The sequence below is a fragment of the Crinia signifera genome, chromosome 3 (genome assembly GCF_055691185.1).
Source record: "Crinia signifera chromosome 3, ASM5569118v1, whole genome shotgun sequence".
NCBI classification, from domain to species: Eukaryota; Metazoa; Chordata; class Amphibia; order Anura; family Myobatrachidae; genus Crinia; species Crinia signifera.
In genome coordinates, this window is record NC_139219.1 from 43,076,206 (window position 1) to 43,099,960 (window position 23,755).

The following is a 23,755-nucleotide window of genomic DNA, read 5'->3' on the forward strand; positions in this document are numbered from 1 at the left end:
AGACATTCTTATCTTATAAATTACTTTCATTTTCCTGGAATTTCCATTAGCTGTTTTAATAGGAAAAATAAGGTAAGATTGCATTACTGCATCAGTGTGTATATCCTGTTTTGATAGCAATACTACATGAATAAGCCACACATGGCAGAACTGCGTTCTATTTAAGGGTATGGCCATTGTAGGCAGGATAACAGGACTCGTGATCCCAGGCTCTACTCAATATTCTTAAAATAAAGAAGTAAAACATTCATCAAACATTGGCAGCAGTCATCTCTCCCTGTGACTAAACAAGGTGCACCAGTTTTGGTTCAAGGTCCACTCTTTCTATTGACTCAATGGATGGTCTCATCGTACAATAGTTTCACGTGAAACTCCCAATAAACTGGAGGAACAGCATCTAAAAATGTCATACTCGTGGGGGGTTAGCAGCTCCTCTATGGGGAATCGGGAGGTTGCATGTGCAGAACATAAGCTGTGACCTTCTGGTGCCAACGACTGCAGGAGTGTTATGAGCTGTTTATTGGCTGATGCTCCTGCATTGGGCAGAGAGTACAACACCATTGCTCAGTAGCCACTGTACTAGGGCCCCGATTCAGACCTGATCACAGGGCTGCGGGATTTCGGAGCCCATCGATCATGTTAACACCGCCCTGCAGCGTCCACATCCCCCCCCCCCTGTGCACAGCTGCAAATGCGTTCGCAGCTATGCACACAAGGGACCAATCCCTCTCGCAGCACAGAGTAAGTCTAGACTTACTCAGCGCTGCGATGGCCATGGGGAGATAGAGGCTGCCGATGACTTAAGCGGCGCTCCCTCCCAACGGCTTGCATTTTCCCGGAAAACACTGCGTTTTCGCCCACAAATGTCTGCAGGGTGTCAATGGCTTTTTGCATGTGTACTGCGGGCCATACGCATGCATGGTCATTCGATAATCGTCAGGACTGCGAAAACACAGCCCTACATTCCAAAAACAAGAATATCTGAGAGACTAAGACAACCCTCTTGCATTCCGGACACTTCTCAAAGCGAATATGGGGGGGGGGGGCTCTGGTGACGCGTTTCACTGTGAATTGCGGAAATGTGGCCCCACCGTCAACAGTAAAATGTTGCAAGATGTAGTGGAGGCAAAGCTTTGATAATGATCACAGCACCATGGACTTTGAAGTAGATTGCGCAAGAGCCCACCCCCCCACACCCCTCCCCCCCCACACACACACCTGGATCTCCCAGATCTCTAATCCATTCTGTGTTGTACCACTGGATCTTGCATCGCACGGGCAGAATGATACCTTCTAATGTGTTACATTTAACCGTCCACACTTAAGCCCCTTCCTATATTTTCCTTTTTAGCAATCATACAAAGTATTCAGCCATGGTCGTGAGCCCGCAGGCTGCTGGGACGTTTTGTCTGCCTCAGAGAACCACTGTCTTCTGTTATTTCAGCATTATTTATTTAACTTGTTGTACCCAACTGTCACATGGTGCTTTATCTGTACACAGCACGCCTCTTAGTGGTTGCAATAATGCACTGGAATACAAATTATCAATCAGTAAAGGGACTATTATGAGAACAAACACGGACTCTTTAATTTTGGATAGTTATTTTTAAAACACCCACTCTTCTATGCACAACTATGTCCAACTCCCTCGCGCTTGGCATCTCCCCTGCATCCATTTATCAACCAATAAGCAGTATATCAGAAAGAATGCATTAACGCCCCCACTGCACACATGCAAAGAGTTACATCAAAGCCAAAGAGGAAAACACTCCTCCACGCTTGTATAAACCAAAAATAACTGGCAGCAGAAGGTAAAATCAGTCCTCCCATCCACACACACTCAGACCCTTTTATTTAAGACAAATAAATACAACCCAGTTCCAGGAAATGGCACATAATACCGTGAAGTTGCTTATTTTTTGAAGACAAGACAGGAGGTTTTCCCTCTGAAGGCTGGTTAGGCATCATTCAAAAGACACGTTACTCTACAGAAGGTGTGCCGGGGGAAAGACTCTAGAATAGAAACAAGCTTCGGGCACAGGGTGGGGAGTCTGCAAGTTGCTCAATACAGAATTATTCTGAGACATTCAAATTACCCACTCAAACGGTTACGCTATAGATGATAGATAATAACTAGGTGGACCAGTAATGTTGGTTTATATCCACTTGGATAATAAAGTATGAAAAACAACACCCTCCTCCCCCCCACACCCCCAACAAACAAAAAAAAACACAAAAAACTAGTTTCAACCATGGCAACCTTAAGCTTGTGTCTACCTTCATTCAATATTGACCTAGGGTATGGGATTACGCATTAAGACCATTTGACCTAGGGTATGTCGACCCTTCTTAAGTGCCTAGTGACTCAACCTAGACAATGTCAACCCAGGGAATGTATAACCCACTCACGGAGCTCAGCGCAGGTGGTAGATGTTTCCAATGTATCGCTTACCAAGTTTTTGCTCTACTTTAAGCTTCTCCCTTTTACTCATCATTTTGTAACCTCACTTTTCACTTATAGCTAATGTTGCAAAGGGAATGAATTCCAGAAATCCAATAAGGATGGACATCGGAATCCCAGCATCAAATGAAGGCTAAGCATTGAATCTTTTGATGCAATGGTAACTGATCATCGCATCAAAGAATTCTATATAAAAAAATCCTATGATTTGTGCAAAAAAGCCCTTGTTTTTTTGCATGTGCAAACATAGTCAGTGTGGCTGCGCATACGCTAATCCGCTGCAGCGTGGCAAACTGGGGGTGAGACTATCGCAACATCATCAAATGTTTACCATTCGGGGGCAGGAAACATTGTAACTTTGCCATTGAACAGTGAAACCACTACCATCGGAAGCAATGCAAACTCCATCCCTAATATCAAATTCATAGAACCCTCCCTGGCTACTGGAATGGCTGTGACATTGGCCTTTGTGCTCTCACCAATATATACAGCGGTGTAGTATAAGTCTACAGTCAGAATGTCGACATGGACAGTAGGTCAACCAGCTATACGTCGACATCATTAAATGTCAACATTGTTAAACTGTCAACGTGTTAATAATGTTGTCCTTTAACATGTCGACACCCGAACGTTGACAGTCTTTTGAATATTAGCCTAACCTCTAACCCTAACACAAATATGTACGGTCAATATTCTGGTGTCAACAAATCAAATGCAAACATTATGATCATCATCAGCCAATGATATAGCAGGTTAAAGTTGTTGTCTGTATTTTGCAGTGTATTTCACCAAGTCCCAGACGAAATCCTTCCTATAACTACAGTATCTGATTTAAATACCACACCTCGGCTGCAGCCAAAAACGTCCACACAGCAAATCAACCGCAAGTACCCGATCTGTTACAGGGCCCCACCTCGGTCTGAGAAATGTATATGACTATTTGGCTTCAGGTTTTCATTGCAATTTGGTTTTGCTTTCTTTTTATTCCATTTTGTGTATTTCAAACCTTAGCCCTTTGAATTAGCAGTTCAATAACTAGACAGTTAAAAATAAAAATCCTCCGCGATGCTAAATCTCCCCAACATATTCTGTTTCAGCCATTCTGATCTAAAATAAACACAGGACATTTTACTGCACTTAATAACATAAACATCAGATACTGACAGCTATACTTGGTTAACCGTGTAATGGGCTGCCAAAGGAAAGAGAGCCTGCCAGGCAAATTAAAGAAAATACAGCAAATGGTATATAAAATATGTACTATAGGGAGTATTTCTCGTTTTGGTTTGGGAACCAAGTCATATTTGGATAGTACAGTATATCATCCCTTTCGGGCGTTTGTGCAGCAGAAAGAACAAAGCTTCTCTAAAAAACAACTTCAGACTTTTTTCCACTTAACTCTTATACCCCTTGTACACCAGCCCTGCAAACCCGGGTTTTTGGACAGGAGGAGTTCAACCCGGCAAGCGCTCAGGTTTGAACACGAGTGTAGTGTAGTGTACATGGGGAGCCCGGGTCGACCCGTTCACTGCAATGGAAAAGCCGCAGCTGGAAGATGCTCTCATCTCCCAGCGGTTGCTCGGGTCCCGCCTCCAGTGATGTCACCCGCCCAGCCCCGGTCTGGGTCACACTCAGCTTGGAGCCGAGTCTTAAATCCTGGGTACGACCCGGCTTTCTGGTATAAAAGTGGTATAAATTGCTACTCCTATGTGAAAGCTCTAGAATCCACTGCAAAAAAACAATAGCAAGTTTTACCAAACTCTGACTTATCTGAAAGTGTCTGAAACAGCACTATCCTCATGTGTCCTAATACGGATTTTTTGAATGAAAAGATTATTCATGTGGAATTGCATCATCACGGCCCCTGTAATAGCAGCATTGTGCAGCGGGGCATGGCCATGATGACCAGATTGCAAGTATCACGCCCCCACCTCAGCCTCCTCCCATGAGCCCACCCTCACTCTGCTTCCTTTCATTCCACACTCACTGTCCCCACCCCCTTCTTCATTGAGGTGGCTGCCCTCTCCCAGAAAATCCGCCACCATGGCATACCTCCCAACTTCTGAGTTGGGGAAATAGGGACACTCGCGCGGCTTCGCCCGAAAAGGGGACGGGCATATGCAAATGAGGGTGCAGCTTATGCTAATTAGCCGCAACCTCATTTTCATACGAGAATAGACGCTGTGCGCATACGCACAGCGTCTATTCTATTAGATTGGGGGGTCTCCCAACTGCCACCCCCCGCAGCGGGACAATGCCTGCCGCGGGTGGGACAGGACCCGAAAATCGGGACTGTCCCGCTGTAATAGTGACAGTTAGGAGGTATGCCATGGCATACGATAATGAGATATGTTGGAGGTGGTACCAAAGTCTAAACAGGAAGTACATTTATGTTTCAAATTCACCTTATGCACACAACAGGAAGCTGAAGGAGGCTCCTGAATTTTGTGGTAGTCCCGGTCCCCCACGCCCCACAGAGGCCAAGAAGAGTAGGTGGCTCTCCCGCATCCTGCCTGCTTCTTAGTGTCAAGGGCAGGATTGTATGTTACGGTACTTGTGTAATACTGTATCCGATTTTTTCATTGCATCGCATCGCATGCAATATAGTGGCGTACAATTCATGCAATGCGATTTTTCATTGTAAAGACCCAATTTTTTATTGTATAGTCACCTATGGGTGATTTCATACCCCCACTATCCAACTATGCATGTAGTCGATTCTATATAGTGTGGCGAGCGCAGTGAGCCACCGAGCCCGAAGCGTGGCGAGCGCAGCCAGCCCCGCGAGGGGATGCAGAATACATGTAAAGTAATTCGCGTCCGCTCGCCACACTTCGGGCATGGTAGCTCGCTGCGCTCGCCACACTATATAAAATCAACTCCATGTGTAGTTGGATAGTGGGGGTATGAAATCACCCATGGGTGACTATACAATTAAAAATCTGGCCTTTACAATTAAAAATCGCATCGCATGCCTTAAGTAGTGGCATGCAATGAAAAAATCGGGCGCTCAGATAATACACAAGTACCTATGTTACTCACTGGAAATTGTGGAAGCGGTGGGAAGAGGTCGGGACTAAATTACTGGATTGCGTCATTAAGCTGTGTCCTCTCACCATGGACCCACATAACTATTATCTGCTATTTAATTAACACCATGTTGCACAGCACTTTCTATACAGATACAAAGGTCAATAATGTCAAAAGATAACTCATCTACTACACTACCAGTATGTTTTTGAATTGTATGGAAAAACTGCAGAAAACTTCCTTAGCAACCATAGGAAGAACATTATGTACCACACTGAAAGATCCTTGCATGGAATCAAAGGCATTCCACATTACTGTGTGTATATGTTTGTGAAATAAATGTCTTTGTGGTAGACATAGCGGAGTATCCAGGTGGTGGTAAGGGAGGCGGCTTCTGCTGAGCAGGAGCAGCTGCCTCTCCCACCACCGTCACCATCCCCATTCTCCTGCTAGAGCCAACAGCTGTATAGGCACCATGGAGGAGGGGACAATCGCCCTGACATCCCCTCCTGCCAATAGATCCAAAGAGGCAGATGGGGAGGTTGTGTTTATAGGGGGACAAATATTGGAAGCTGCGGGAAGACCTGCTAGCGCTTGAAGTTAGCAACTTCTCTTTACAAGCCTCATTTCTTCCCCCTCTCCTGCATCCCATGACAAAGGTTTCATGGTTCAGTTCATCCAACCATAGAGTACCCGACGCGTTTCGACATAAAAGACTTCATCAGGGGAAAGATATTTCTAGACCTTTAAATACAGGTTAGAGGTTGGATCCCATTATAGGATACCTTTTGTGTCAATTAGTGGACACTTGTTTCCAGCAAGAAAATAGATTTCAAAGGGAATATATAAAAATATTTCCAACAGTACTTTGGATGTTCCAATAGGAAATAAGCAGTGACCTGGATCACCAGAGGGATCCTGTATCACCAGTGTCTGAGTGCAGCTGCATGTCTTTACTTCACAGGGGTACGACTTTCTATAGTCCAAAAGATACCTTTATATATGGGTTCTGCACCTCACTGAAGTTAGTCTTTCGGTACGATATCACCTCATACACCTGACGGTGGAAGGACACCTATCAGAACACTTTTTCCTGAGAGTGATTCACCGGGTTTTTTTCTCCAAATGGTTACATGTATTCTGATACAAAGTATACTGTTTTCATGCCTCTCCATATGAATATTCTTATGGGACACCACTGAGATATACAGGTTATCTGCACCTTCAGATCCTAAACTACAAAAGGAAAGTGACGTATTTATTTACATTCACTGTTAATATTCGCACGCGCTTTGTAAACTCCACTCATAATTGTATTTTCCATGATTTGTATTTGTGGGGAAGGTGATCCCCAATAATTGTTAGAGTTAGACAGAGCAGCTGCGCAAGGAGGTGAAGGAGTTGTACCCCTTTGTACACCAGTCTTGAGAAAGGGCCTTCAGTCCACCTATGGCAATGTGCTGAAATGTGATAACTATATGGTTTCCTTTTGCAAGATGACTGTTCCGCGCCGTTTTACCGAGAGCGAGAGAGAGATTTATCCATATGTTGCATGGAAAACTAATTTTCAATGTCTCACCTACAGTGATGATACAAAGTATAACCTGCTGGTGATAACTGTGAAGTGATGAAGATTTAGTGGATCTCATTTCCAAGGGACCATCATCATCACATCTGGGAATAATTATTAAACCTAAATTTTAATTTTTTATTCATTGTCTGTTAAGCAATGGACATGTTCCAGGGGAAGTTCATTCGTAATGTCATAAAACATTAGAGCTTGGAACCAGAAAGTAAAAGACTTATACTGGGTACATACTACACTATTTTTTATGACAAAATCATAAAAATGTTGAGTGATTACACACCGCATCATCCCCGGACATCTGTATACAGCGCAATTGGGGAATGTCGCTAGCGAGGCCATGACGATTGGTTACATCTCCACTTTGTCTCTCTAAGGCAGGCAGGTCCAAATTATGGCCCTCCAGCTGTTGTCAAACTACAAGTCACTTCATGCCTTACCACAGTTTTGCTATTAAAGAATGCTAAAACTATGGCAAGGCCTGCTGGGATGTGTAGTTTCACAAAAGCAGGAGGGCCACAGTTTGGACATGCCTACTCTAAGGGGTACCAGCCAATAAGGCACAGTTAGAGGGTATGTAAACCCCATAGTTAAGGATTTGGTAAATTATTAACGAAAATTAAATTTATATGGAGGCTGTCGATACATTTGCACCCACATAATTAGATCTGTAATTATATGTAGTTTTACACAGCACTAATTACATTGCATTATATTCTAACCCCTTATTTATATAGTTATCAAGTAATTCTGCAGGGATGTGCACTATGCATTTTCATTCACAGCAATTCCTGCTTCCAATCTGATTATCCAACCACAAGCACAGATTCGCAACCATGCACACCATACAATCCATGCAAACACAGGAAGACAACACAAACTCCACATGGATACGGTCACCATGAGTCAGAACTGAACATTTAGAAACATCACAATACTGTAGGTGTTTTAACCCTCAATTGCTACTGAATCCATCTGATGTCAATAGATTGTAAGCTTTGATGGGCAAAGCCGTTCTCTACCCTCGGTCTCATGCCAACTTTTTCTCAGTCAAGCATGAATAGCATTGTCCTGTTCCTATGTATTATTTCTGTATGTATGAGAGGTTACATAAGCTGTCTGGCATTGCAGAGTTCTGTTACACATACTGATGAATTATACTGTAAGCAGCCATACTGAGCAGACGTCATATACGTATTTTACATTGCTCCCACATAGAGCCATGCCAGTCAGCTCTGCAATGAATGAGGATAAAGGGAGGGGGAAAAAATGATTTATTCCGCACTGAAAGGTCCTTATGTTCGCCTTTTTACATTGTATCTGCTATCTATAAGATATTCTATACTCTATTTCTTTGGATGTTGACTAATTTGTCTATTTGAAAAAGAGAGGTGGTGCTACCCTTCTCTAATATATTAGTATATGAGAAGAAAAAAAAGGGGGGGGGGGGGGACAGTAGAGAAAAAAATGGGTGCACACTGCAGATATCTATATTGGGCGTCCAACTGATATATATTCGCTTAAAATTTAACTTTTAATGTGTACAATAATTAAAAAAGATGTGTATTAATTAATTAATGGCCTCACATACACTAATTGGAGGAGTGGAACCAATCACCAATAACAAGTGAATTACAGTGGTACAGTATATGATTATAAATTGTGTGCCCTATTAATGCATTGGGTCGACCACTGAAATAGGTCGACATGTGTAAGGTTGACAGGGTCTGAAGGTTGACAAGCATTAGGTCAACAATGGGAAGGTCGACAGTTTTTCACGTGTTTTTTTTTTTTTTGATGACATGTGCCGACAGGCGGTATTTTATGCCCTACCATCCACTACAGCGTGGTGGGAGAATAAAATAGTGTGCAGAACATAGCGAGGTCCCATGCCCGAAGCATGGCGCGTGCAGTGCGCCATGCGAGGGGACGCGGTACACTTAAGGTGCATACACACTGTACAATTTTATTGACCAACTTTTTTGACCAATTTTGTTCATTTCGCCCATTTTGGACAAAATCGGTCAAAATATCTTTCAGTGTGTTTGCGACTAAACATGAATGATGATGAGCATACCCGCCAGTTGTTCATCAAGGTTGGTCGTCAACTGTGCATGCAGCTCAATTTGGATATCTTTCAAAAAGAGCCTATAAACTGTAGCTAGATCTTTCATCTTTCGTCTGTCATCAATATCTTTCGTCCACATCTTTCGTCCAGGACACTGGGTTCAAGGGAAATGTCTTTCAATGAAATTGGACAAAAAAATTGTACCGTGTGTATGCACCTTTAGACGGTGTCTATGTCAACTGTGTTGACATTCAGGACAAAAATCCACAAAAATCTCACGTCGACCTTTTGACTGTTGACCTCATTGTTGATCCATTGCTTGTGTTGACCTTCAAGACCCTGTTGACATTACCCATGTCGACCTATTTCAGGTGTCAACCTAAGGCCTGTCGGCACAATGAATGTATGCATTGTGCCGACATGGGTCATTAGTTGATCCAATGACCCATACCGATTACAATTTATGGTTTTTCACATTTTTCTTGTTTCTAGTCTTAGAAATGTCTTATCCCCCAATAGACGTGATTCCTCGTGATCAATAGTCATGTATAATATGCTACTAAACCCTGCAGTCCCGGACTGCTGAGATGCCCCATATTTCAGATGCCATTGGAGGCACGTCCCACTGGAATGTGGACGTGGCTTTGTTGCAAATGTGGGCATGATCTGGTTGATCAGGGTGCCCGGGTTTTCCTTTTTAGACAAATGTTAGACGAATACAGATTAATCGTTTTTCTGGTCCTGCAACTTATAGCAACAGTGAAGTGGGCTTCGCTGGGTGTAGTAGTTCAGCAAGGACGACTGCTGACTTGACTGCAGTATAACGGAATTCCATGCAGATTATGACACACAAACCTCACTGATTTTAAAGAGCAGAAAATACTTTGCAGAAAGTGGCACCCATGTACTGTGGAAATAAACTGTTGCAGACATCTCTGATGAACGGGGTGTTTGTGGACTGATAAGGCCAGAGGTCAACGCTATGTGTTGACAGTGATCGGTTCAGTGATCTAAAGCAGGGTTTCCCAATTCTTTTTTTTTTTTTTTTTAAACATGTACCCTCATGATAAACGGTTGTCCAGTATCACCGGCAGTGTGTTTGTTTGTAATAACCCCTGAAATGTGTAAATCCATTCAAATGACATGCTAATCTCAGTATATGTGTACCAGGCCTCGCCTTACTCATTGAAGTTTTAAATAATTCTGACTAGTTTCATATATGTTCTACAATCAATTTCTAAACTTAAGGCGTCCATACACTATGTGACTTCTCTGCTCGGACAAGTCGCACACAATCCCCCTCCAGCCACCTGGGAACCTCCCGGGTGGTAGGATCGCATGCGTTCTCCGTGAGGGGGGGGGGGGGGCGCAAAACGTGAGGGGGGGCCAATACGGAGATCATACGTGCAGCATGTATGATCTCTGGGTCTGATCCGATGCGCACGGGACCGTGCATCGGATCGGATGTCAGACACACCAGATTTGGGCCCAAACTGTCAGAATCGGGTGAAAGCGGGCCCAAATCGCACCAGTTTATGTCGGCCTTTATATTGTGTTATAATCATCTGTTGAAATGTTATTGCTTCCTACCGCGATAATTGACTCATCTTTTTATTGTTTTGTAGCTGCTAGTTATTATTTTATTTTTTTAAATCCAAGTTACATCATAGGGTGACTACGTACATACCTTTGTTTTGTGTACAACCTTCTAAAATGTTCACTCAAAACAATTCTCAGTATGATGTCCTCAGTATTCTCAGTAAGGGCAGTACAGCTGATGTAGGTGATGGTTAGCATTAATATCTCACATTTCCCACCATTGCCCTAACTGTGTGGAGTTTTTATATTCTCCCCGTACTTGAGTGGGTTTCCTCTGGGTGCTCTGGTTTCCTCCCGCACTTCAAAAATATACTGGTGGGATAATTGGTTACTGACAAAGTTATCTGTGTTGCGTAAGTGTGTGCAGGTATAGGTGTTTAGTGCAGACTAGAAGCGCCAAGTGGATCTTTCATGCTGGGGCTATCAATGGTTTCCACATAAACAGTGGCATTATGGGGGTGTATGTAGTGCCCTGTAGTGACCTCACCCCCTAGGCTTCCATAGCAACCAACCCATTATTTATTTATTAACAGTTTCTTCTATAGCGCAGCATATTCTGTTGCGCTGTACAATAGGAGACCGTGATAAAACAAATTTATAACCTAAAAACCTGGAAACCAAAACAGGAATCTTGCATTAACAAATAAAGAAATCCATAGCCAAATCTGCAGCTGAATCTTGGATTGTGTACATCCCGAAGCCCCTTTCCCAAGACAGAGGATGTGACCTTATACTTCAGAAACAGATTCTTTTCCGAGCTGAAGAAGAATCTCTGTTCATACAGTTGGCATAACAAGTATACTGAATTTACACATCACAGTAAAGCCCTGCACTAGGAAAGAGAGGGCTTAAACGGAGTTCAAACTCCGGCTGCTGTTAAAAGAACAAAAACTACATAAAAGTCAAATATGTTGAAGTTTATCAAATAAAAGTAACATATTTGTAAGGGAACCGAGGATGAGGAGGCGCTGTTGAATCTGACTGAGATCTTAGATCAGTTGCAGATGCAGGCGGCATTTATTTGCAGGCTGGGGAGAAAACACGATGATAAGCTGCTCTGCTCCATCATACGGAAAAGCTATTTTCCACTTTATACTGCTTGGAAGGAAAGCGGATTTCTGGAGCTGCTAGGGCATGGGATGGGGAGTTATTTCCGGAGTTGGGAAACAGGACCGGCCCACTTTATTCTGCTGTGCTACAATGAAACCAGAGCAGTCACGCAAATCAGAGCTCCACTAAAGTCTGTAGCGTTTGTTTCATACATTAGAACACACCGGAACACACACAGTATCTTTGTTTCATGCATGTCATTTGTTCCTGAAATGATAATATCCTTTATCTGTCCTTGCTCTCAGACATCCCGGTCTGATGCCAAAGGCACCGTCAGTAGGAGAAAGACTAGTATACCTGCTGAAAGATGTCCCCAGTCACTGCAGCTTTAAGGACAGCAGTGAAAATATTTCAAAAGTCCCTTTTAGTGCAGTCAACTAGATAAATCAGCATTTCATGTTTTAAACACACCAATGTGCTGTTATATGAAGTCACAAATACCAACCTATGTCATGTGATGACATCACACAGACTACAAAGCAATGCTGCATGGCTGCCATCACTGCACAGACAGACAGGGATTAGTCTCGTGGCACGCCAGCCCACTATTCGCAAGGCACATTCCTTCGCACTGGCTGCAAATGGGTGTTTTGCATATACATCCATTTGTGCAGTGGACCGCCGACCATCGAATGATGTGGAAGGTGCACACATATGTTAAGAGTGGTCTGTGGCACCCTTACACATGCGTGCATATTCTTGATGAAATGGGAGGGCAGCTGACATCCGGTGATGTCAGATGCCCGCCTCCATCGTGCCCTCATTACCATAATAACACCCAGCGTTCTCATGGGAACGCTCATAAAATGCTGAGCGTTCCCATATGCTAATGTGCCAGCCTGCTGCCCCCCCCCCCCCCCCCCAAGGATCCGATTTTCACCGGGCACGCATGCACCACATCCATGCACAGAAATGAGCAATTAAAAAAAATCAGCCCCCAATGCGAATGAGTGCCAGTTGCGAATGGACCTGCGAATGCGAATAAGGTCCTATATGTATGAAGTTTGTATGTTCTCCCCATATTTACAGGCATTTTCTATAGGTGCTCCCACAACCAAAACATACTGTTAGGTTAAAAGGCTTCTGCAAAAAACTGTTTTACCCTGGTGTCTATGTGTTTCCATGTGATGGGAGATATAGGGGTCGATCCTATTATTTGAAACGGGTGCGGAGTGCCATTCCAATGTGTTTAAATGCCGGCAATAGCACCCGTTTTAACTCGATCTCGCCCCCTTCGCAGGCCCCAATTCACTAAAAATTGCGCACAACCCTATGGAGCAGCGAGCGCTTTTTGGCGAATTCTATCCTCCGTTGTCCGTTGCAGTGATGATTCGCACTCGCAAATTATCCATGGCTAATCGGATCGACCCCATAGACTGTAAGCTCCACTGGGGCAGGGACTGATGTGAATGACATATCTCCCTGTGCTGTGTAATGTGTGTATGCAATATAAATAACATGTAATGGTACTCTTTACTTAGTTGGGCGCCAGCGATTGAAATCGCGGTTGTCGGGGGTAAAAATCGCGGGCATCGCGGGTAAATCGGGATGCCCGCGATGACCGCGATTTTCCCATAGGGAACAATGTTAAAAAGGCTGATTGACCGCGATTTTACTGTTAAATGGCTCAATGGACCCGATTTGGCCCTAGGAATCAATGTTAAATGGGCCACAGAGACGAAATAGGCACAATTGACCCTTAAATGTCCCCCCCAATTTTTAACGCCACCCCACGATCCACGCCAACCCGAAGCGTGGCGAGCGCAGCGAGCCCGCGAGGGGCGGCGGTACGCGTCCTCCGACCTTTTCATGCCCTACTATCCACTAGGGCGTGGAGTGAGAATATAATAGTGTGGCGAGCGCAGCGAGCCACCGAGCCCGAAGCGTGGCGAGCGCAGCGAGCCCCGTGAGGGGACGCGGATACCTTCACAGGTAGACGCGTCCCCTCGCGGGCTTCACAGGTGTCGGCGTCGCCACGGACACCTGTGAAGCCCGCGAGGGGACGCGTATAACTGTGAAGGTATCCGCGTGCGCTCGCCACGCTTCGTGCTCGGTGGCTCGCTGCGCTCGCCACACTATTATATTCTCACTCCACGCCCTAGTGGATAGTAGGGCATGAAAAGGTCGGAGGACGCGTACCGACGCCCCTCGCGGGCTCGCTGCGCTCGCCACGCTTCGGGTTGGCGTGGATCGTGGGGTGGCGTTAAAAATTGGGGGGGACATTTAAGGGTTAATGGGCTCTGTGGCCCATTTAACATTGATTCCTATGGCCAAATCGGGTCCATTGAGCAATTTAACAGTAAAATCGGGTCCATCGCGCCTTTTAACATTGATTCCTATGGGAAATCGGGAGCATCGCGTCGCGGCCGGCCATAAATGTACCCGCGATGCCCGCGACGCGATGCTCCCGACCGACACGATTTCCATGTTTAACATGGGTTTCAATGGGAAATCGCGGGCATCGCGTCGGTCGCGTCGCGGCCAGACATAAATGTACCCGCGATGCCCGCGACGGGCGCCCATCTAGGTAAAGAGTACCCATGTAATAAATAAGGTCACACAACTTTAATAAATATAACACCGCTAGTGAACATACTGTACATACAGGCCAATATTAAACCACTTCTGAAAATGTTTAAATGCAAGAATATCTGCCAAGCTGCATGGCAGTAATACGGTAAGACAGCAATTAAGAGTTATGCGGTTATCTGACTCTGACACGTTGGCAAAGCACCAGCTACCTTGGCAAACTGATGGAACTCCTACGGCTTCCAATAGCATGGCCTCTACACAGAATAAACTCAGCTTGATCTCTCTACTCCCCAGCTCACCCTTCCTGACTATATTGGACTTCTACATTGTAGTTGCCATGGCAACTTGCCGCACCATCCTTATACAGGGAACAGAAGTGTGTATCTACTTTTTACTGCTGCCAATACCACCTATCTTTCCAACCACTTAATTTAATAAAGTTTTCCAGGAAGTGCTGGCTGGTTACCTACTTGTACAAGTGTTCCGTGGACGTGGTTCTGCCGTACAAGATGACTGCTGGAATCTGGTAGGCTCCTTAATAAATCCACTGCAGTCCGAGGAATGTCATGAACCATAAGGAATGGAACAAGTGCGCGTGCCGCCATCTCCCTAGAGCGATACACTGGCGAGCGACCACATCTGGAAAGCGATAGGGACATAAAGGTTATTGCAGCCTAAACATATATTTACAAAAACAAACAAACTGCCTACACAAAGTCTATGAAACCTGCCCCATCTTAATAAGTTGATTATTTAAAAAAAGTCTAGACAGTAAATTTTGTAGCCGGTAAACCAGGTTTATTTGTTTGAATACCCTTAAACCTTTTGCTGTCCATTTTTTTTTTGCAATTCAAACAGTCTGGTTTAAATGTTTCAATTAATTGTCATTTTTCTTAATTATTAAAAAATGGTCTAAATGTAATGTCGAACAATGTTAATGTTCTTATTTTATAGTGGCTCACCATTAGATCTGCTACTAGCGCTAGGGCTGTTGAGCCTGACTAGACGTTGGACCTGAAAGGGTTAAACCTTTATGACACGTTACACGTTTCCGATGGAGCACCAAAAATATACGGCTTGGCCATTTTCATTTTTAGTACAGAAAGCATTGAGGCTTGCACACCAAAGCATTCAATATGTGGATACCCTAGCATCTGCCGGAAAATGTGACATTTAAAAAATGGACATTAGGATTCGAATGGCAAACGTCATCACGGTCGTTTTTTTTTTAATACTGTCCATTTAAATGGACACGGGGTCATAAAGGGTTAGCAGCAGACATACTGTACTGGGGCTAATGCCAGAATTCTAGCTCACAGACAAACCTTTCCATTTTTGCAACTTAAGAGCAAATACATAAATACATTCCCAGTAAGACAGGAACGTTGCTTTTCATCACATTTGTCTGGCTCGCAGGAGGGACTATAACAAAATATATGTGTCTTGTACACATTTCCTTGTGAATACTTTTATCTGTGGTGCGGGGTCCCCACGTGTTATATTTCCCACCCGCTGACCATCAGTGCTGAGATTTATCTGTTTCATCATTCTTTTCTTTGTTAAATACATTTTTACTTGATCAAACCTTAAAAAACGTAACGTAAGCAGCACATACAGTATATACATATCACATCTCAGACAACTTGTGTTAAACCTTTGAGTGACATCATCTTTGGGAGAGATGTTCAAAATATCCGCTAAAAAATGCCAGCGTCACTCACATTTGTTATATAAATTCAAATAAAAAAATGTGTAAACAAAAATATATTGATATATCTTATATAAGGTAAACATTACAGGTCATTATGATCAATTAAATGTTTGCTTGGCAATTTTCACACCTATTTTGACAAATTCACTTGGCACATAAAGGGTTAAATACCAATTTTTCACCCCTACCATGAATAATATTACTCAATGTATATCTAATGCTTCCTATATAGCACCTCTCGCATACTGCAGCTTCTGTTGGCAGTCTTTCCTTGGTAGACAGACATCAATGTGCTTGCACAACTCAACAGCCTAAACAGTCATAACCAGAATAGTCATTAAATGGCTATTGCCACACTGCGCAGGGCCAATGTTTTAAAAGCAGGTGTGTGTGGGTTATGCAGCCACTTACTATCTTATCCGTGGAAAGAGTAATGATGTGCTGTGAAGTCCACAGGACCCAGAGATCAGAATTTATCAGTCTTGTGTAGTCAGGAATAAAAGGTAACCAGTGATTGCTATGGGTTACAGCACAAGTGCTCTTTTTGTACTACTTTCTAAGATACATTTACAGTGTCTGTCTATAATATTACGGCTGTCTCAGAAAGCAAGGACATTTATGTAGCAGATTTTCCCAATGTAAAGGTCTAATGCTGGGTACACACCAGGACGACTAGGGCCCGATCCCCTCAATCTAGATCCAATTCCGACCAATTGGATGTAGATTGTGTGGTGATTGGGCCCTTTTCTGTCCTGGTGTGGACCGATACCGATCCGATGCGCGGTCCTGCGGGTCGGTCGGTCATTATTGAGATCCTACCTGCTGCAGGTAGGATCTCAATGACGACCATACAGCCGGGTGCGGGTCGCCATCGGATCGGACCCGCTCACGGTGCACATCGTGAGCGGGTCGTGCCCCCCCGCATCACCGTGAGCGGGTCGGACGAGACACTGACGACCCGCTCACGATGTGCATCGTGAGCGGGTCGCCCTGGTGTGTACCCTACATAAATTAGTAGTATGTACCCTATTCATATCATCTATATATATGTCTAGTGTCCGAAACACTGCCATATATTGGCAGCAAGTGAAACAACATCTACTAGCTATCGAAGCATTTGCTTCGAGCGGGTTTACACTGCCATCTGTTGGCAGAAAGTGAAACTACATCTACTAGCTTTTAAAGCATTTGCTTCCAGCAGGCTTACTAGTTTCTAATAACACTTAGAATACTTGCATCTCATATACAAAAGGTATGCATGTCCAAACTATGGCCCTACAGCTGTTGTGAAACTACAAGTCCCATCATGCCTTGCCACAATTTTGCTATTAGGGAGTGCTAAAACTATGGCAACGCATGCTGGGATGTGTAGTTTCACAACAGCTGGAGGGCCAAAGTTTGGACATGCCTGGTATAGGGTATATCCTGTCTAACAAACCAGATGGGCCCCATTTCAGTTGCAGCCTTAGGCAGCAGGGCGGTTTGGTACTCCCCTGTTGAAAATAATAAGACCTGATATACAGAGTTATGCAATGTCATTATGTAGGTGCAAGTTTATACTGGGGAAATAAAGAAACGTACTGTAAAAAAAAAAAGTTTTTGAAACGTGTACTTGCTTCCTAAAACGGATTATTTTCTCCATGCGGTGAGTCACATCTTCTGTCCTATCCTGCCAAACTTAGCTTTGTATTATTTATAAATTATCAGCTGGAAAGCCATGCACATTCTTTTAGTGCTGACTGTTGCTGGTTTCTTTGATAGCTAATGGTTTAAGCATCTACAGGAAAAAGACAGCATTGTGGCAGATCCGTGACTCATCAGCAGCGTCCTCCAGCTTCTCATAGTAGCCCAGACACAGAGCAGCTGTGGAAATAAGAGAAGGGACTGCTGCGGAAAGCACATACTGTGCTAGGACCATCAGTGGCATAGACCCTAGCATCTGAATCAGAAAGCAAGCCATTTATCTATTGTGCTGAAATAAACATTTATTACAGGATTACCGACAGGTTGGGGTCAAAATCACTAAACCCTGTATTCTAAAATGAATGACAAAAGCTCGGAAATAAGCAGATAACTGCTTGGGGAGCAGGGTGGTGCAATAGTCATGCATATCTGTGTGGAGTTTGTATGCCCCTCTTTGTCTCCTCCCATAATCCAAAAACATACTGTTAGGTTACTTGGCTTCTGGCAAACATAAACACGTGTGCCTTGCTATGGCATGCAAGGGCAAAGTGCATCTAACCATTGGAGCCCCAGGGCGGGCATGGGTCATTAGATCGACATGCATTGGATCGACCACATGGCTTAGGCTGACATATGAAATAGGTTGACATGGCTAAGGTCTACAGGGTTGGAAGGTCAACAGTCAAAAAATCAACATGACTTTTTGATTTTTTTTCTGAATGACGACACAGTCGACAACTATACCACTGCCCTCATCATGCTACGGGCACGGGGCTTCGGTGCGCTCGGCACACTATTCTATTCTCCCTCCATGCCCTAGTAACTTATTAAATACTGTACCACCTATCGGCGCATGTCGGCAAAAAAAAAAAGTGAAAACCTAATTTCGTCCTTTTGATTGTTGACCTTGCCATTGTCAACCTAATGTTTTTATCAACCTTCCAACGCTGTTAACTGTAGCCATGACGACCTAAGTTATTTCGACATTCAGTGGTCGACCTAATGACCCTATATGGGTAATAGCGCCTCAGCAAAAAAAAAAAAAAGGGTTCCTAGGCTTCAGTCTGGTCAGACTAATGCAAGGGTGGGCCATAAGCGGCCCCCAACTGCACATCCCAGCATGCCTTGCATCAGTTTCAGCATGGCCAAATAGCAAAACTAAGGCAAGGCATGCTGGAATTTGTAGTTCATCAGCAGCTGGAGTGCCGCCCCTTGGTCTAATGAATAATCTAACCCTGCACCTGGAAGAGGATATAGATTGTAAGCTCCACTGGTGCAGGGGCTGCTGTCAATGGGCAAATATTCTCTGCATAGAGCTATGTATGCGCTATATAAACAGCTGTTAATTAATAAACAAAATACCTGTTCCAAAAACATCATTTGCGCTAGTAAAGGTTTCAATGACTTCTTTATAAAGAGGAAATGAGCGGCCTATACGCTATTTACGCAGCAACCCACTTGTTTTAATTGATTGAACAATAAATAAATAAGCAGCCGGGCTTCATCCAGATTCCTCCGCCAGCCGCTGATTACCACCGTTCTGCAATATATTACTTCTGGGGACGTGTATATAAATTCCCCCCCCCCCCCCCAGCAAATGTAAACAACACGTATTGTTGCAGATGTTTAGATTTCTACATTAACAAACGGCCTGCTGAAGAATGTCCTCCTTTCTATTTTGACCTTCGGGAAATGATTTCCCGAAGGAATCTGGCCCTGGCTCAATGGGAAGTCTGGAAAATGGGATGCAGGCCAATGTGTTCTACTGGCAGCAACTTTCAGCATGGGGACGTCTCAGAAAGCATATGAAGGGCTTTTATTACATGCTTTTGCATCTGGTTACATAAGGCACGGCTCAGAGCAAGTAAACACATCATTACATTTCAAATCCTTACAGAAAAAAATCCATCACTCTGTATCATTTCCCATCACTGAGTGGAAAACGTTAAAGGAAAAAAATGGAAACCGTTGTGGGTTCAACTTAAAATAGTAACGACTTGTATTAACTACAAAGTAATTTACAACCTACCCTGGAAACCTGTGTGTCGTTTACAGGTTTAGTGCCAGAGTGCCATGTGAAACAAAGAAAACAATTGAAAACAGCTTTTGGAGGGTACAATAAAGTTATAAATGTTCAAATTACTGCCGCCTTCAGTATTCCGGACTTATAGCTCAACCTGGCAATTCTTATCCTAAAGGCCCATACACACTTGAGGATATATTAAAATATAACACTCAGAACGAGCTTTCTGAGCGATATCTTTAACTACAGTATATCCTCTTGTGTGTACACTCAATATTTATTTATTTATTAAGAGTTTCTTATATAGCGCATACATATTCCGCAGCGCTTTACAGAAAATATTTATCTATAAATAATCTATATTCCCTACCACATGTACATGCACACACAGACATTCTAGGGTTAATTTTGTTGGAAGCCAATTAACCTATCTGTATATTTTTGGATTGTGGGAGGAAACCGGAGTACCCGGAGTAAACCCACGCAAGCACGGGGAGAATATACAAACTCCGCATAGTTAGAGCCATGGTGGGGATCGAACCCATGACCTCAGCGCTGTGATGCAGTAATGCTAACCATTACACCATCCGTGCTTGATAACTATGCGCGATTCCGCACTCGTTAGCATCCCTTCCCATCTGCTGAACATGCAGGTCAATTTGGCTATATAGCCAATGACCCGCATGTTCAGCAGGTCCCGGTGACAGCACTGAACGTTATTGTTTATCGCTATCATTCAGTGTGCACACTCAATATTGGTGACCTGTGACTGATATTGTTAACTATATTGGCCGTGGCCAGCATCCGGTAATGTGTATGGGGCTTAACAAACACAACTATGTATCAACAGGGTTCTGTATATTTTGTTGGTGGTTGAAATGTTGATAAGAAAGCAACATCTATCTATTATACTCCCTACTCGCCCTCATTTCTTTCCCTGCCCTGAACAAGGTGCGTCCCTATACCAGTGGTTCTCAAACTGCGTGATTAAGCAACCTGGGGTGCCACAAACCTATTACAGGGGTGCTTTAGGTTGGTGGTCGAGGACCATATCAAAATATTTAAGGTCAAAGTGACAGGTAAAACCAGTGCTAGTGGCTGTCCATCATGAAATGTGGACAATCAGAAACACAATTGTACATAATCACATAACTGAGACTAAGGATGTCAGGTAGGTTCATTTAATATTTTTTTCCCAAATTTATCAATAAAACACTTTTAGGAAAATGAAAAAGATGCGGATACTGTAGGGTGCTGTGGGAACCGCTGCCCTATACAATGTATACCTTACTTCTGCTCTAGACTGTTGCTCCACACCTTTATCTTGCATTTCAAATGCACCAGTTACCTGGTCCCATCAACCAAATGGGAAAAAAGCAGACTTCCTCCATTTTAAATGTATGCTTCCACCCTACAGTGCTGCACTTCCACTCCGCCTAACCCCCAATCTCTTGGCCACTTTCTACTCTTTCCTCACACCACTCCTTTTTGTCTCCATTCCTGATGTTTTGCTCACCCACTTCACATCTAAAGTTGAATACATACTTGAGGATATCACCGCCAACAAGACCTTCATTTTTTTAATTCTTTAATCTTCTTTCCCAGCCTGCCTCTCCCCATCCTTCCCACCAACTCATTTAACCAGCTCTGGCTTCATTCTCCCCGGTATCTGCAAATCCTTCACCCTTGACCCTAACCGCCTCCTCTGCTCCCTCTACCCTGTTCCCATCTTACTCATCTCCACAATCACTTTGCATTTAACCATGCCCTTGTCTCCTCATACTTATTTAAAAAAAAAAAACCTTGGTCCCAGCACTCTCTATAAATACAACTCCACCTGTCTCTTCCCCTTGGCCTCCAAACATCTTGAGATTGAGACAATTTAGGCCACGCTAGATTGAAATGGCTGCACATTATGGTACAAGACAGGTAGTCATTGTGTATGTTTCTGCATGGCCATGTTCTTTTCGGTTCTCTATGGATGCCTGAATCTACATGAGTTCAACAACCAAGCAAACCCCCCACCAACACACAAAGTAATTACCTAAAGCTCTGTTATACATATATCAGTAAAATAGTTCCCCATTGTGAACTGACATGTAAAATGTATGCTAATTCATAACATTTCTAAAATAAAAAGAGGAAGATACAGTTCTCTATTTGATGTTATGATGCACTAAACAAGCGAGTGTGTGTACACTTGTTCTGTTTTGCCTGTTCTAGAAATAAAGACATTTTCAACTTAATGTTCCCGTTTTATTTAATGAATTTCAGAAATGATCAGAGATTTTCTACTTTGATGAACATTGGGGAAGCGGTCTTGTTTTTTTTCCCCATCATTTACAAAAGCTTGCTCTGTGACTTTTGTTGAATGTTTGATCCTGTTGAGGACTGTTGCATTTGTAGCTGCTGTAAGAGGTTATTATTAGAACACATTTGAATTACACGTGGGGGCAAGATTCTATTTAGAAGCTACATGTTTGCACTTAACTACATGAGAGAGGACTGCCAAATCAGTAACAGCCACAGCAGTTTTAGACAAGAAAACATAGAAGGAGAATAGAACCTGCAAGGGGCTTCGATGCACTCGCCCACCTCGTCGGAGTACCGGCAGTCGGGATTCTGATGTCAATATACTGACTTTTGGAATCCCAACTCGAGAGAAGTATTGAAAAAAATATGTACAGTGTGTACGGTGTGGTCTTGTGACTTAGAGACCTGTGTGCATGGCACACACTGCACCCATTATACAAATGCCAGTGATCCTTACCCTAAAGCGCAGACTGAATAGGCCATTCGGTTTTTGGGTGGGATGCTCTAAACCAGAAATGCGGTAAAAAAAAACCTTTTTCAGGGTTTTTACCTCATTTCTGAATTCTCTAACAACCCTGCAGAAGCCTATGGGCTTCTTACCGCAGTGCTGTGTGAGGGATCCGTCACGGATCCCTCCCAACATGCCCCGCGGCCGGCGCCGTGCTCTGCACATGCGCAGACGGACTCAGACCCAGAAGTCCAGCACCGTGGCCGCATCGTAAGGGACAGCCCTTATCGCTAGAGCTGTCCCTTGCGTTAATAACCACATATGTTAGTAAGAATGCGGTGCCCGGCGATACAGGGTAGCGGATGTTAGAACATCCCGCTCTTTATCTGTAGTCAAATTTTTTTTTTTTTTTTTTTAAACAATTTTTATTGTTTTACAAAATAAAGCAATATAGCTTAATACAGATAGTAAATAACATGAATTGAAGTATACAATATTGAGACAAGTTTCCAGAGAACTAGATTTACATGTTTTTCGTATAAGAAATAATATTGTTACCATATATCAAAAAGACATGACCTCTTGGAATGTAACGTTACTTATATCTGAGTATAAAAAGAATATTGGCCAAGTCCAATGGTCCTGTTGCCTTGTCCGTCAAACAAAAAATGAATCAATAAACATAGTACTATCCTTCACTTTGTCTGAGCTCCTTATTTCTTATTGCATATACCATGTCCTAAATATATCTAGGTTCCTCAAAATAATTAACCATTATCTATCTTATACTTCTCTACATTTAACATAATTTAATTTATAACAAAACAGTATTATTCTATATTTCAATCTGAAGGTAATAATAAATAGGTAATATAAGGTAAGGAAGGAACAAGAAGGGAGGGGGGGAGGGGGGGGGACACAAGACAGAACCAAAAAGTTTTTTCAATTATAACATAACATTCTCTTCATATAGTCTATTATCTATCAGTAAATAGATCTCTCTAGTTAGTCAAACATCTCATTAGAAAAAGGTGAAATCTAAATCTGTCGGAGAAGAAACCAGGTGGTGGACTCAAATATTTTTTGTATTTGTAGCTGAGTTTGTTGTTCAAGACTCAATATGTAGGTCTCCCACTTTTTATAAAAGCGTGGAGCCCCTTTCTCAAGGTCTGATCTCATTGCTTGTCTTTCA

The 23,755-nt window shown here is 43.3% G+C and overlaps 1 protein-coding gene across 1 annotated transcript in view; it reads right to left on the bottom strand.

Annotated features, from left to right (window-relative positions):
* The window catches only part of THADA (THADA armadillo repeat containing), a 544,422-nt gene that overhangs the window by 182,401 nt on the left and 338,266 nt on the right, over positions 1-23,755 (bottom strand). The window contains exon 29 of the mRNA XM_083175704.1: positions 14,856-15,024. Within this exon, the coding sequence (XP_083031830.1) occupies positions 14,856-15,024 (169 nt within the window). The remainder of the gene's footprint in view (positions 1-14,855; positions 15,025-23,755) is intronic.